Here is a 15,485-nt window from a genome sequence, read left to right on the forward strand (position 1 = left end):
AGACCGAGGACAGAAAGGTCTGTATGGGAATGGGAAGGAGAATGAAAGCATTTAGCAACCGGGAGATCAGTAGGTTCAGGCGGGCTGAGCGAAGGTGTTCAGCAAAACGATCGCCCAGTCTACATTTGGCCTCGCCGATGTATAAAAGTCCACATCTGGAACAACGGATACAGTAGATGAGGTTGGAGGGGGTGCAAGTGAACCTCTGCCTAACCTGAAAGGACTGTCAGGGTCCCTGGACAGAGTCGAGGGAGGAGGTATGGGGACAGGTGTTGCATCTTCTGCGGTTGCAGGGGAAGGTACCTGGGGAGGGGGTTGTTTGGGTGGGAAGGGATGAGTTTTTGTATTTCCCTGTGAAAACATGTGGTGGAGGATCCTGAAGTATTTTATTACTGTTGCCAATGACATACCTCATTGAAGTATCATAGGGGATTAAGTATTATTATATTCGGAAATAGATATTTTATGCTGACTGCTGATCTATATCTATTTTACTATCTTTTATTTTAATCCTTGTTATGTAAATTTTTACTAAGTGTGCGCTTTACTTAAGTCAAGATTTTATATATATGATATGATGATTAACTATAAGTATATAGAAAATATTGAGAGATGGGATGAAAAAGTCGTATTCATTGAGCAGCAAAAGAACATGTGGAATAGGAGAATGGATACGTCATGTAGTCCCTCAAGCCTGTTTTGACATTCAGTCAGGTCTTGGTAGATCTGATGTTTGGCCATAGCTCTGTTTTTTAAGCTAATGTCCATAACTTCGTATTGCCTTTCGTTATATACTTTCCTACCCTGGGGGAAAAGACCAGTACCGTTCATCTCTTTTAAACCCCTCATGATTTTATATGCCTCCATAAGGTCACTCCTCAGCATCTTACACTTTAGGGGGGGAAAAGCACCAGTCTATCCAATCTCTTTGTGTAACTCAAGCCCCCAGATCTAATAATATCTTTGTGAATCTTTTCTGCACTCGTTCCAATTTAATGACATCCTTCTTATAGCTAGCTAGGTGACCAAAACTGCACATTATATTCCATGTGTGGTCTCACCATCATTTTGTGCACTTTTAACACTTGTACTTATTTTCCTGATCAATGACGGTAACCATGCCAAACACCACCTTCACTATCATGTCTACCTGTGTTGTTACTTTCAAGGAACTATGCAGATGTGTACCTCTAGGTGTCTCTATTCTACAACGCTCCTCAGGGTCCTGCCATTTATTATGTAAGTCCTGCCTTGGTATAACTTTCCAAAATACAACAACTTAGAGATATAAAATCTGCCCCTCTATCTCCTCCCTCACGTCAAACACCTCCTCAAACCTCATCTACTGCACGGTGCTCCCGATGTGGCCTCCTGTACATCGGTGAGACCAAGCGTAGACAAGGCAACCTTTATGCTAAACATTTATGCTCGGTCTGCCTAGGCCTGTTTGATCTCCAGATTGCTAACTATTTTAACTCTCTTCGCATTCCCCATACTGACCTTTCTGCTCTGGGTCTCTTGCATGGTCAGAGTGAGGCCACGCGCAAACTGGTGGAACATCACCTTATCCCACTTGGCTAGCTTACAACCCAATGGTGTGAGCATTGAATTTTCCAATTGTAAGTAATTAACTTACAAAGATCACCCCTCCCCCCTCCTCCTCCCCCCCTTCTGTTCTGTGTGCCCCACTTGGATGCACACCCATTTTTCCTTTTCCACTTTCCACCCATCCCCTTCAACCTATATTCCTTCCTCTTGTTTCACATTTCTCATTTTTTCTCCTAACCTTGTGTCTGTTCATCTCTGGCCTTTGTCCAACCATCTGCCAACCAAATCCCCTCCTCACATGTCTCCAGCTATCACTTGCCAGGCTTTTTTCCGCCCCCACCTCTCTTCCAGCTTTCTCCCCCTGCTACAATCAGTCTGAAGAATGGTTCCAATCCAAATAGTTGCCTATCCATGTTCTCCAGAGGTGCTGGATTGCTCAGGCACTGTGTCTTTTCTTGTGTGCCAGCATCTGGAGTTCCTTGTCTGTATATTGACTTGTCTGAGTTAAATTCCACCTGCCATTCTTTGGCCAACTCTCTCAGTTGATCTAAATACTGCTATAATCTTAGGAAAACTTCTTCACTGCTAGTTATACCACTAATTGTGGTGCCATTCATACATTTACTAACTATGCCAACTACATTTTCATTCACATCATGAATATACCCATGATGAAGTGTGAGACAGAAGTCAGATAAAGGAAAGAGTAGTCAGGGTGGCTTGCAGGTTGCACGCATTGTGAATAGCAGCATGAGGGGCTAAAAGAGAAATGCACTGCACAAGGGAAAATACACTTGGCGTGGATTAGAAAATCATTCCTATGAATAGTGCACAATGAAAAGAAGTCTGAAAATCCATACAGTGGATGAGATGAACCATGCAGGGTCAGATAAAGTATACTGGTAATACTGTTTACCAGATGCCAAAGGAGATCAATTCTGGAAAGAACAGAGGTATTTGCAATGAGATATTGTTGTATTGGCAACTTGTGACTTCACATCAGCTCAAGAGCAATGTGTAAAGTCCCTCAAAGCAATGCAGTGAAAACCATGTCATGTGCTGTCAATGTACATCAGAATTCCACAAGCCTGATGGATGATCTCCCCCCTTCCCCGAAGGTGGTGAACCAAAGAATCATGGCAGATCCTGTATGAATTTACTGGTAGTAGGCTGGATAGACCACACCACATTCAAAAATGAAAGTAGTATGGTCTAGCAAATAGAACTGGTAATGGTGTACCTTTGAAGGATTACATCAAAAATAACCACTTCAGCTGTGCAATTCACCAATGTCGTTCAGGAATTGGGAAAAAAATCAAATATAATTCAATGCTATTCCAAAAGGAAGTGGGTGACCCACCAGGAAGCGGACCTTGAAGCTGAGTTGGAGTGACAGAAGAGGCATTGGAAATTATATCCCCAGTAGACATGTCTACCCTTCAGTATCCAATTTGGGTTGTGTTGCAAAGTCAAAATGGTAAGCATGAAATTTGGCCATGGCTGAGAGTTCTAAAGAGGAGCTGCTACCACCCTGCATAAATAGTTAAAGTTTATACTTAAAGAAAAAGAATCTTGAAAGTGGAATTGTCACTTGATCCAAATGGAAAGCGTCCTTGGCCATTGAGAAGTATAATTGAAATTGTTGAGGCTCTCATCACAATCCTCCTTTGGTGTATGGTTTGCATTGTAGGGCTTCAGATGTTACAAGTCTGTTTAAAATGAGGGCAGAGATAAAATGAAAGAATTGAACAACAGGCATTCAAAAGCTATTTCACAAAATGCCACTTTTCCTTTCCAAACTGGAATAGTATCATTTCCCAAAGATAAATTTTGGGAATATCGCTCTTTCAGATGTACATTAATTTTGTGAACTTGGAGAAAGATTCCAGGTTTGCAATGAAACTTGGAACTTAAATAATCAATGAGGATGAATGTTTTCGATGTCAAGACAGAAATGGACAGACATACAGTGCCCTCCATAATGTTTGGGACAAAGACTCATCATTTATTTATTTGCCTCTGCACTCCGCAATTTGAGATTTGTAATAGAAAAAATCACATGTGGTTAAAGTGCACATTGTCAGATTTTATTAAAGGGTATTTTTATACATTTTGGTTTCACCATGTAGAAATTACAGCTGTGTTTGTACATAGTCCCCCCATTTCAGGGCACCATAATGTTTGGGACACATGGCTTCACGGATGTTTGAAATTGCTCAGGTGTGTTTAATTGCCTCCTTTATAAGGTACAAGAGAGCTCTCAGCATCTAGTCTTTCCAACTGCTGATGGTAATAGCATAATGAATTCTGAAGTGTATAGACACATCCTATCTGTTCAAGTTCAAACAAATGGCTCAAAACTCATTGGCCGGCGGTTCATTCTACAGTAAGACAATAATCCCAAACCTACTGCTAAAGCAACAAAGATGTTTTTCAAAGCTAAAAATGGTCAATTCTTGTGGCCGTCAATCACCCGATCTGAACCCAATTGAGCATGCCTTTTATATGCTGAAGAGAAAACTGAAGGGGACTCGCCCCCAAAACAAGCATAAGCTAAAGATGGCTGCAATACAGGCCTGGCAGAGCATCACCAGAGAAGACACCCAGAAACTGGTGATGTCCATGAATCACAGACTTCAAGCAGTCATTGCATGCAAAGGATATGCAACAAAATACTAAACATGACTACTTTCATTTACATGACATTGCTGTGTCCTAAACATTATGGTGCCCTGAAATGGGGGGACTATGTATAAACACTGCTGTAACTTCTACAAGCTGAAACCAAAATGTATAAAAATGGCCTTTATTAAAATCTGACAATGTGCACTTTAACCACATTGGGTTTTTTTCTATTACAAATCTTAAATTGTGGAGTACAGAGGCAAATAAATAAATGATGGGTCTTTGTCCCAAACATTATGGAGGTTTTGTGTTGAAATGGCAGCCAAGTGTGAAGTAATGCATTTGGACAGGAGGAGCAAGCAAAGGCAATGTATGCTGATTGGTAGTACTTTAGGAAGTGCAGCGACAGACACCTGTTGACTTACCTGCGGAAGTCTTAAAAGCTGGTAAGAAAAGATGAGATGGCTATTTTTTTTAAAGTGCCTTACTTTGCTTCATTTTGTTAATTACTTTTGACAACTATTTACTCTTTTGGATTTTATTTCCATTTAGCTTTTTATTACATGACTTTCCTATGCACCTTTTATTCAATTTTTCAACTGGCTTTATTAATGGAGGAATAAAACATAAAGTAAGTTATGCTCAGCCTTTAGTGAATTCTGTTTAGGCCCCGGCTGGAATGTAGACTTCAGTTTATTCACAAAATGCTGGAGTAACTCAGCAGGTCAGGCAGCATCTCGGGAGAGAAGGAATGGGTGACGTTTCGGGTCGAGACCCTTCTTCAGACTGGGCAAGTCTGTAGACTTCAGTTCTGGGCAAGACTCTTCAAGAATAATGCTAAGTGTTTGGAGGCTGCGTAGTGGACATTTACCAGAGCAGTACCAGAGATAAAGGACAATGTACACAAAAATATTGGGGGGGGGGGGGGGGGGGGGGGGAATGGGTTTAGTTTTCCTGGATGCAGAGGTAGTGAAGACTTAGTTTGGTAGAGCTGTAAAACATCAACAATTTTGATATAATAAATAAAAAACATTACTTATAATTGGAAAGGGGTTAGTAAACAGAGTACACAGTTTTAAGTTGTCATTTATACAGCAAGTTTTATGATGCATTGTCTGAAAGAACAGCAAAACAATATACAATTCTTATATTCAAAAGATAAATACATTGACCCAGGAGCAGGTGAGTGTGATTAAATGAATAGCGCAACTAAAGAATCAGCATCATTTCAATGTTTAGTTTAGAGATACAGCGCGGAAATAGACCCTGCGGCCCACCGAGTTCGCTCCGACCAGCAATCCCCACACATTAACACTACCCTACACACAGTAGGGCCAATTTTACATTTATACCAAGCCAATTAACCTACAAACCTGTACATCTTTGGAGTGTGGCAGGAAACCAAAGATCTCAGAGGAAACCCATGCAGGTCATGGGGAGTCATGTACAAACTCCGTACAGGCAGCATCCGTAGTCAGGATCAAACCCGGGTTTCGGGCGATGTAAGGCAGCAACTCTACCACAGCACCACCATGCCGCATAAACTGTAAATGAAAGCCATCCCAAACTGTTGACTTCTCTCATGTGCATGAATTTTCTTTGCTTATGCAACAGCATTGTCCCAGGAACCACTCTTATTACTGCATGCAAGTGACTTGTGGAAGTACTTAATTTGCTGCACCATCCTAATAATAATAATAATAATAATATAATAATAATAATAATAATAATAATAATATTCATTTATTGTCATTGCAACGAGTACAACGAAATTAAAAAATAGCCAATCCTGACTAATTTTGTATTTGTAATTTCTGTAGGTTAGAGAAGTTGCATTCTGCCAGAATATTGAACCCCCCCTCCATTAAATGATTATTTTTTGTTCCAGAAGGATGCCAGGAAGTTGAATTTGAATGATTTCCTTCATCGGCCAGTCCGTGAGTATACCCATGGGAAATCTCATCACTTGGCTGCCTGCCTAGAACACTCAGGGATTTTGTCTGCCAATGGACAAGAGCCAAATAAGTGCATTTTACGACCAGGTCAAGCTACCGGAACACAAAGTGACACAAAGTTAAGACTCCGCCAAGGATTACAGTGTCCAGGTCAAGCAGAAGTGACGCTTAATAAAATGTATTTTGGAACTGATACAAAACTTCATTCAAAACTCATGCACGAGCTGAACACAGTCTTTCTAAAAAGTAATCCTCCATCAAAGCATGAATGAAGTGCCTCATCTTTTAAGATATGGATGGAGAGACTTTCTATTGTGAAGACATCATATGGATATTAAATGGAGATTTCATCAATTTAAGACATTGATAATGAGGTGACTCATCATTAGGCCACTTACATCAGTAAAATATGTAGCGTGGATCCACTCCAATTGCTACATATTAAAAGCCACACTGAATCGGTACAAATACTCAAAGAACAATTCTGTGGGTGCATTTGAAATTTGTGGGTACATGCACCGTTCCTAACGGTTGACTTAGATTCAGTAATATAATTTAATATTCACAGCATTTACAAAGAAGGTACTGTGACCCAGTTTTTACTATTTCCTACACAAAAAAATCAATAGGTGGAGGTACAGTAAATAATATTGACTGGGCACAATCTGTGAACAATGATTAATTTACTTGGTGTCATCCGTATTGGTAATGAACTTGGTGTCATCCGTATTGGTAATGAACTTGGTGTCATCAGTATTGGTAATGAACTATGGTGGTGCTTGTTATTCTGCTTAGCAACAGAGTTCACCAGAGTTCCTCTTCTCCATTGTCCTATGATGTGTCAATAAAGGGATATTTCTGGTTTAATGTGCACTACTGTAACATTATCGCTGCATTGTCACTTGTAGAATACACTGTATGAATCTTAAATAAAGCAGAAAACAATAGTAATGATTAATCTCTGGTGTCTATCTCCCTAAAACTCTGGCATGCTGATGGGCACGCCAGTATCTAATATGTTGGCCCGAAAACTGGAGTACTTTACAACAACAGGAATAGATATCGAAAAACCATAAAACTCATCAGCGATGACCTAGAAATACATCAAATGAAAATATTTATTGATGCGTTTATTGATTCCCAAATTGCTCTTGGCAATGGCAAAACTGTAGTGCATTAAAGCAGGAAACAATCAAACACCATTAAGACAGCTGAATGAGTCGAATTGCTGGGCCTGGCAGGCTGAAATGATCTGAATTTGCTCTACTTTTCTCCAGTTCGTTGTGTTCATTAGAAATTCCATTTATTTTTCAAGCACCACAGAAACTGAAGCACCACAGAAACGCTCTAGCACTGGGCTTTCATTCTCCAGTGTTTGCCAAATTCCTGCACCTTTTATTTATTATCCTGTCTCCTGCAGCACCAAAAAAGGCATACTAAACCCTTCTTGCTTTAGTACCCTCCCGAGATGCTGCCTGACCCGCTGAGTTACTCCAACATTTTGTGTCAACCTTTGATTTTAACCAGCATCTCCAGTTTTTTTTCCTATACATACTAAGGCAATGTTTGATCGGCTACTGGGATTATCAGTTAATTTTGTGAAAAGTATAGTTTTCATTCTTCTGGTGATTGTGTTTTATTTGACTAACTCCTAAAGTGAATTTGTTGGACTAGCCTGCAGTAATTTTATGATTTGCATTAGAGAACTTCCTGGCCGCGGTCAAGGAAGCAAAGATAAATGTGAAATTTGTGTGTCTTTTTGACCAGCTTAAGTCATAGAGAGATACAATGTGGAAACAGGCCCTTCAGCCCAACTTGCCCACATCGGCCAACATGTCCCAGCTACACTAGTCCCACATCCCTGGGCTTGCTCTATATCCCTCCAAATCTGTCCTATTCATGTACCTGTCCGACTGTTTCTTAAATGATGGGATAGTCCCAGCCTCAATGACCTCCTCTGGAAGTTTGTTCTATACACCCACCAGCCTTTGTGTGAAAAAGTTACACCTTGGATTCCTAGTAAATCATTTCCCCTTCACCTTGAATCTATGTCCTCTTGTCCTCAATTCCCTTACTCTGGGCAAAAGACTCTGCATCTATCTGATCTATCCCTCTCATGATTTTGTAAACTTCTATAAGATCACCCCTCATCCTCCTGCACTCCAAGGAATAGAGACCCAGCCCACTCAACCTCTCCCTATAGCTCACACCCTCTAGTCCTGGCAACATCCTCGTAAATCTTTTCTGAACCCTTTCAAGCTTGACAATATCTTTCCTATAACATGGTGCCCAGAACTGAACACAATACTCTAAATGCGGTCTCACCAACATCTTATACAACTGCAACATGACCTCCCAACTTCTATACTCAATATTCTGACTGTTGAAGGGCAATGTGCCAAAAGCCTTTTTGACCATCTTATCTACCTGCAACTCGACCTTCAAGGAACCGTGCACCTGCAATCCTAGGTCTCTCTGCTCCACAACACTACCCAAAGACCTACCATTTACTGTGTAGGTCCTGCCCTTGTTAGTTGTTCCAAAATGCACCACCTCACACTTCTCTGTATTAAATTCCATCAACCATTCCTCAGCCCATCTGGTCAATCAATCCAGATCCTGCTGCAATCTTTCACAACCAAACTGGTATGTTTACTTTAAAATTATCCCTAAGTGCTCTAGCGTGTGCTAGCACTTAGCATTAACCAATGTATGACCGGGAAACGCTCGTAAAATTAAACTCGAGCGCTACCGGAGCACTATTAAACAGAAAACTACTCACCGATATACCGATAGAGATCATCAAAGGAGCGCACCGCGGCAGCAGCAGCAGTGGGAGCGCAGGTCAGTGGGAAAGTCGGAAAAAACACCGAGGGAAGCGAGGGGGGATTCGGAACAGGCTGAGAACCCAAGCCTTACGTCCACCTCTGCCCAGCATACTTCTGGCCAACGTCCAGTCCCTGGAGAACAAGCTGGATGACCTGAGGGCAAGGATCAGATTCCAGAGGGACATAAAGAACTGTAACATCCTTTGTCTGACCGAAACATGGCTGACCCCGCTGGTGCCTGACCAGGTGATCTGCCCATCCGAGTCCTTCACTGTTTTCCGGGCGGACAGAACGGAAGAATCCGGGAAATCCAAGGGCGGAGGAGTCTGCTTCTTGACCAATAATAACTGGTGCAATCCTGGAAATATTAAGACGCTTTCTCGTTCCTGCTCGCCAGGCCTGGAACATCTAACTATCTCATGCCGACCATTCTACCTACCCCGGGAGTTCCGCTCGGTGATCATCACAGCCGTCTATATCCCACCGCATGCGGACACCGACGTGGCACTGTCCACCCTACACGATGTGTTGTGTCAACACCAAAACAAGAACCCTGATGCGGCTGTGCTGGTGGCTGCAGACTTCAATAGGGGAAATCTCAAAAAGGTCATGCCCAACTTCTACCAACACATCACGTGTATCACCAGGGGGGGAAAGAACTTTGGACCACTGCTACACGCCGTTCAGGAAAGGCTACAAGGCCGTTTCTCTCCTTTTGGAAAATCTGACCACGCTGCCATTTTCCTGCTGCCGGAGTACAAACAACGGATAGTACGGGAAACGACAGTGACGAGGGACGTATAGCGGTGGGCTGACCATTCAGAGGCCATGCTGCAAGATGCACTGAGCGAAGTCGACTGGAACATGTTCCAAGCAAGTTCCAGAGACGTAAATGAGTTTGCGGAAGCGGTTACGGACTTCATTGCCACAATAGCCGATACCATCATCCCCACGGTAAGGGTCAGTATCTTCCCTAACCAAAAACCCTGGGTGGACAGGTCTATTCACGTGACCTTGAATGCTCGCACCGCTGCTTACAACTCCGGCCTGGCATCCGGCAACATGGACGACTACAAGGGAGAGTTCTACCGACTGCGAAGGGCAGTGAAGGATGCAAAAAGGAGGTACCGGGACAAGATGGAGTCACAGATGGAGCAGCAGGACACCAGGCGCCTTTGGCAGGGGCTACGGACTATAACTAGCTACAGGTCCAGCACCCCCTCAACCGGAAGTGCCGGCTCCTCCTTAGCTGATGACCTGAACTCTTTTTATGCACGGTTTGAGACGGGTAACACCACCAGCTCGCCGTCTAAAAACAGCACCGAAGGGGCGCTGGCTAGCGAGGCTGGAGGGAGATCCACCGCCGGGGATGTGCACACATTCTCGGTGTCCGAGCATGAGGTGAGGTGGGCTCTGACGAGTGTGAACACGAGGAAAGCTGGAGGCCCAGATGGTATATCTGGGCGAGTACTAAAGTCTTGTGCTACTTAGCTTGCTCCAGTGCTCACCACAATATTCAACCTCTCCTTGGCAAAGTCCGTGGTCCCTGCATGCTTCAAAAGATCCATCATTGTACCGGTGCCAAAGAATGCCTCTCCAGCGTGTTTAAATGACTACCGACCGGTGGCCCTCACCTCGGTTGTCATGAAATGCTTTGAGAGGCTAGTCAAGAAGCACATCTGCGCCCTCCTTCCTCGCAACATGGACCCACTACAGTTCGCATACCGTCCGAACAGGTCCACGGATGATGCGGTCTCCCAGGTTCTACACACCGCTCTCTCTCATCTGGACAGCCAGGGGGGCTATGTGAGGATGCTGTTCATTGACTTTAGTTCAGCATTCAACACAATAGTCCCCAGCAGACTGGTTGAGAAGCTGCTGGAACTGGGGCTTAGCACCCCTCTGTGTGCCTGGGTCCTGGACTTTCTCACTGCCAGGCCCCAAGTGGTCAGGATGGGGGAACACACATCTAGCTCCCTCACCCTGAACATAGGATCCCCCCAGGGCTGCATCCTTAGCCCCCTACTGTACTCCCTGTACACACATGACTGTGGGGCCAGGTTCAGCTCAAACAACATCATCAAGTTTGCTGATGACACTGTGGTGGTGGGCCGGATCTCCAACAACGATGAGAAGGCCTACCGGGAGGAGGTGGCTGATCTGGCACTCTGGTGTCAGGACAATAGCCTCCTCTTGAATGTCACTAAAACAAAAGAGCTGATTGTGGACTTCAGAAGGGCTAAACATCCAAGGACGTACACGCCACTGGAGATAAATGGGTCTACTGTGGATAGGGTGAGCAGTTTTAAATACTTGGGAGTCCGCTTCACAGAGGATCTGACGTGGGCAACGCACATTGCCGCACTGGTGGGTAAGGCTAAGCAGCGATTTACCACCTTAGACAACTGAGGAAATTCAGAGTGTCTCTGAGGATCCTTCATTGCTTCTACTCTGGGGCTGTAGAGAGCATCCTGTCCGGCAACATTACAGTCTGGTTTGGGAACAGCTCTGCCCAGGACAGGATGGCCCTGCAGAGAGTAGTGCGTTCGGCAGAACGCATCATGGGAACTACAATCGTCCCCCTGCAGGACCTATACATCAGGAGGTGCAGATCCAGAGCAAGCAAGATCATGAGGGACCCCTGCCACCCCAGTAACGGACTGTTCCAGATGCTACGATCAGGCAAACGCCTCCGCTGTCACGCTGCGAAAACGGAGAGGATGAGACGGAGCTTCTTCCCACAGGCCATCAGGACTGTCAACTTTTATAACCCCAGAGACTAAATTTTTGTCGACACTAATAGTAACTTATTAACTTTATTTATATGCTGTAACTGTAATTCTTTTTTGTGCACAACCCGCAGGCATTGCCACTTTCATTTCACTGCACATCGTGTATGTGTATGTGACAAATAAAATTTGACTTGACTATCTGCAAAACCACACACTTTTGTATCATCAGCAAACTTGCTAATCTTGTCCTATGTGTTCTCATCCAAATCATTGATGTAGATGACAAACAGTAACGGGCCCAGCACGGAACCCTGAGGCACACCACTAGTCACAGGCCTCCAGTCTGAGAAGCAACCTTCCACCATCGCCCTCTGCTTCCTTCCATGGAAGCAATTTGCTATCCATTCAGCTATCTCTCCTTGGATCACATGCAATCTAACCTTCCAGAGCAGCCAACCATGCGGAACATTGTCTTTTATATGCTCAATATGCTTTTGAACGATATCTGGACTATACGGTGCCCTCCATAATGTTTGGGACAAAGACCCATCATTTATTTATTTGCCTCTGTACTCCACAATTTGAGATTTGATAGAAAAAAATCAGGCGTTTAAAGTGCACATTGTCAGATTTTAATAAAGAGTATTTTTATACATTTTGGTTTCACCATGTAGAAATTACAGCAGTGTTTATACATAGTCCCCCCCCATTTCAGGGCACCATAATGTTTAGGACACAGCAATGTCATGTAAATGAAAGTAGTCATGTTTAGTATTTTGTTGCATATCCTTTGCATGCAATGACTGCTTGAAATCTGTGATTCATGGACATCACCAGTTGCTGGGTGTCTTCTCTGGTGATGCTCTGCCAGGCCTGTATTGCAACCATCTTTAGCTTCTGCTTGTTTTGGGGGCTAGTCCCCTTCAGTTTTCTCTTCAGCATATAAAAGGCATGCTCAATTGGGTTCAGATCAGGTGATTGACTTGGCCACTCAAGAATTGACCATTTTTAGGTTTGAAAAATTCCTTTGCGCTTTAGCAGTATGTTTGGGATCATTGTCTTGCTGTAGAATGAACCGCCGGCCAATGAGTTTTGAGGCATTTGCTTGAACTTGAAGAGATAGGATGTGTCTATAAACTTCAGAATTCATCATGCTACCACCATCAGCAGTTATATCATCGATGAAGATAAGTGAGCCAGTACCTTCAGCAGCCAGACATGCCTAGGCTATAACACCCCCACCAGTGTGTTTCACAGATGAGGTGGTATGCTTTGGATGTTGGGGAGTTCCTTCTCTCCTCCATACTTTGCTCTTGCCATCACTCTGACATAAGTTAATCTTCGTCTCATCTGTCCACAAGACCTTTTTCCAGAACTGTGGTTGCTCTTTTAAGTACTTCTTGGCTAAACTGTAACCTGGCCATCCTATTTTTGCGACTAACCAGTGGTTTGCATCTTGCAGTGTAGCCTCTGTATTTCTGTTCATGAAGTCTTCTGCGGACAGTGGTCATTGACAAATCTATACCTGACTCCTGAAGAATGTTTCTAATCTGTCAGACAGGTGTTTGGGGATTTTTCTTTATTATAGAGAGAATTCTTCTGTCATCAGCTGTGGAGGCCTTCCTTGGCCTGCCAGTCCCTTTGCAACTAGTAAGCTCGCCAGTGTTCTCTTTCTTCCTAATGATGTTCCAAACAGTTGATTTTGGTAAGCCTAAGGTTTGGCTGATGTCTCTAACAGTTTTATTCTTGTTTCTCAGTCTCATAATGGGTTCTTTGACTTTAATTGGCACAACTTTGGTTCTCATGTTGATAAACAGCAATAAAAGTTTCCAAAGGTGATGGAAAGACTGGAGGAAAAACTAGGTGCTGAGAGCTCTCTTATACCTGCATTAAGGAGGCAATTAAACACACCTGAGCAATTACAAATATCCGTGAAGCCATGTCACCCAAACATTATGGTGCCCTGAAATGGGGGGACTATGTATAAACACTGCTGTAATTTCTACATGATGAAACAAAAAAATACCCTTTTATATAGTGTTTGGCCTGGACAAGTTGTGCCAATTGGTCTGCATCCATGTTTTATGACCCTTAAAGTATAATTCTTTGTATTCTAATCAGAAAGACTTTAAAAATAATTGAACGGCACCATCTTATTTTAGCTCTGATCTTGCTTAAGTACATATCTTGCTTAAGTACGTAGTTATCACATATTTAGCAGCGTGATCATGGAATCCCCTTTAATTTTGAGAGAGGCTATGAAACTTTTGGTTGGTTTGGAGTTCTACTTTTCTGTCAGCATCAGTTCAAACCATGACCCATTCCTTGGTGGCATAATTCTACGTCTAGATTCACTGCAACTTTCGATGGAAGGTAAAAATGGACATGGAGCTTTGCCAACTGCGAAAGCTAACATTTATAAACATTCAAAGTCCTTTAAAAATGAAGTAAATAATTTATTTTAAAAATACCTATTACTTTAAATCTATATTAAAGTTAATTCAAAACAAATATTTAAAGTCAAAAGTACAATAATTTAAAAATAATTACCTTCCTCTCTAACTCCCTCACTGGCAGGCTCAAAATCTCCACGGAAATTATAGTGGTCTCCCATTGTTCACTGGGTCTGGTCTGAGAGTTGCTTTGTGGAATTGACATAGCCTTTGGCTTCCACGTGGACTCAAGTAAGTTAGTGACAGGTGTAGGACTATTCAGTCAGTCTTGAGACCTGGCCACCATGTGAGGAGTATTATTTAGGTTTATTCATCACTGTATTTGTATGTGTGGTCTTTGCTGCTTTCCATAGTTATTTCGTTTCTAGTTTAGAGATACAGTGCAGTACAGGCCTTTCAGCCCACCGAGTCCGCGCCGACCAGCGATCCCCGTACATTAACACTATCCTACACATACTAGGGACAATTTACACTTTTACCAAAGCCAAACCTACCAAACCTGAACGCCTTTGTAGTGTGGGTGGAAACTGGAGCACCTGGGGAAAACCCACGTGGTAACGGGGAGAATGTACAAACTCCGTACAGACAGCACCCGTGGTCAAAATCCAACCTGGGTCTCTGGCGCTGTAAGGCAGCAACTCTACCATTGCGCCATCGTGCCGCCCTTGCCTCTTGTGAACATTTCAAGAGGCAAGGGTCGTTGTTCCGTTGTTATGTGATCTAGAAAATTAGAGTTTCAGCTACCACATGATGAATTATGGCACTCCTCATGAAAATAACCATCATTCTGATTATGCAGCACATTACAATAAAAACCCACAAGGTTTGCATTACATGTATGTGAAAAATTAGAATAACAATGGCATACGAGCTGGATAGAATGTGTACTCTGTAACTTATACTGCTTTACCTTTTAATTTATTAACTTGTTTATTATGGTATCTAATAAATACTACATTTACAACTTATGTAGGAAAGAATTACATGCTTGTTGTGTTGCTGCAAGTAAGAATTTCATTGTTTCGTTTCAGGACATATGGCAATAAAACTCGACCTCTTTCAACCAGACGTGGAGTAAGTCTTAGCTTCCACAGTTTCTACTCAGAATGATGAATAATAATGAACTTTTGCTCATCAATAGTCAATAGTCAATAGTCGTTTATTTGTTACATACACATAAATGTGTAGTAAAATGAAACATTACCCGCAGTTGAACAATAAGACCAATAAGATTAATCAATAAAAATGCAATAACACATACAATCACAACTAACACCAAACAAAAAGAAACATCCATCACAGTGAGTCTCCTCCAGTCCCTCCTCACTGTGATGGAAGGCCAGA

General features: G+C 42.8%; 1 protein-coding gene across 6 annotated transcripts in view; it reads left to right on the plus strand.

Moving 5' to 3' along the window:
- Positions 1-7,061, plus strand: part of arap2 (ArfGAP with RhoGAP domain, ankyrin repeat and PH domain 2) — a 325,749-nt gene extending 318,688 nt beyond the window's left edge. For all 6 annotated transcript variants that reach the window (XM_078400296.1, XM_078400332.1, XM_078400306.1 and 3 more), the window contains one exon: positions 6,062-7,061. In XM_078400296.1, the coding sequence (XP_078256422.1) occupies positions 6,062-6,400 (339 nt within the window). In that variant the 3' untranslated portion in view covers positions 6,401-7,061. The remainder of the gene's footprint in view (positions 1-6,061) is intronic.
- Positions 7,062-15,485: the final 8,424 nt, after the last annotated feature.

The sequence above is a fragment of the Rhinoraja longicauda genome, chromosome 1 (assembly GCF_053455715.1).
Source record: "Rhinoraja longicauda isolate Sanriku21f chromosome 1, sRhiLon1.1, whole genome shotgun sequence".
Classification (NCBI taxonomy): domain Eukaryota; kingdom Metazoa; phylum Chordata; class Chondrichthyes; order Rajiformes; family Arhynchobatidae; genus Rhinoraja; species Rhinoraja longicauda.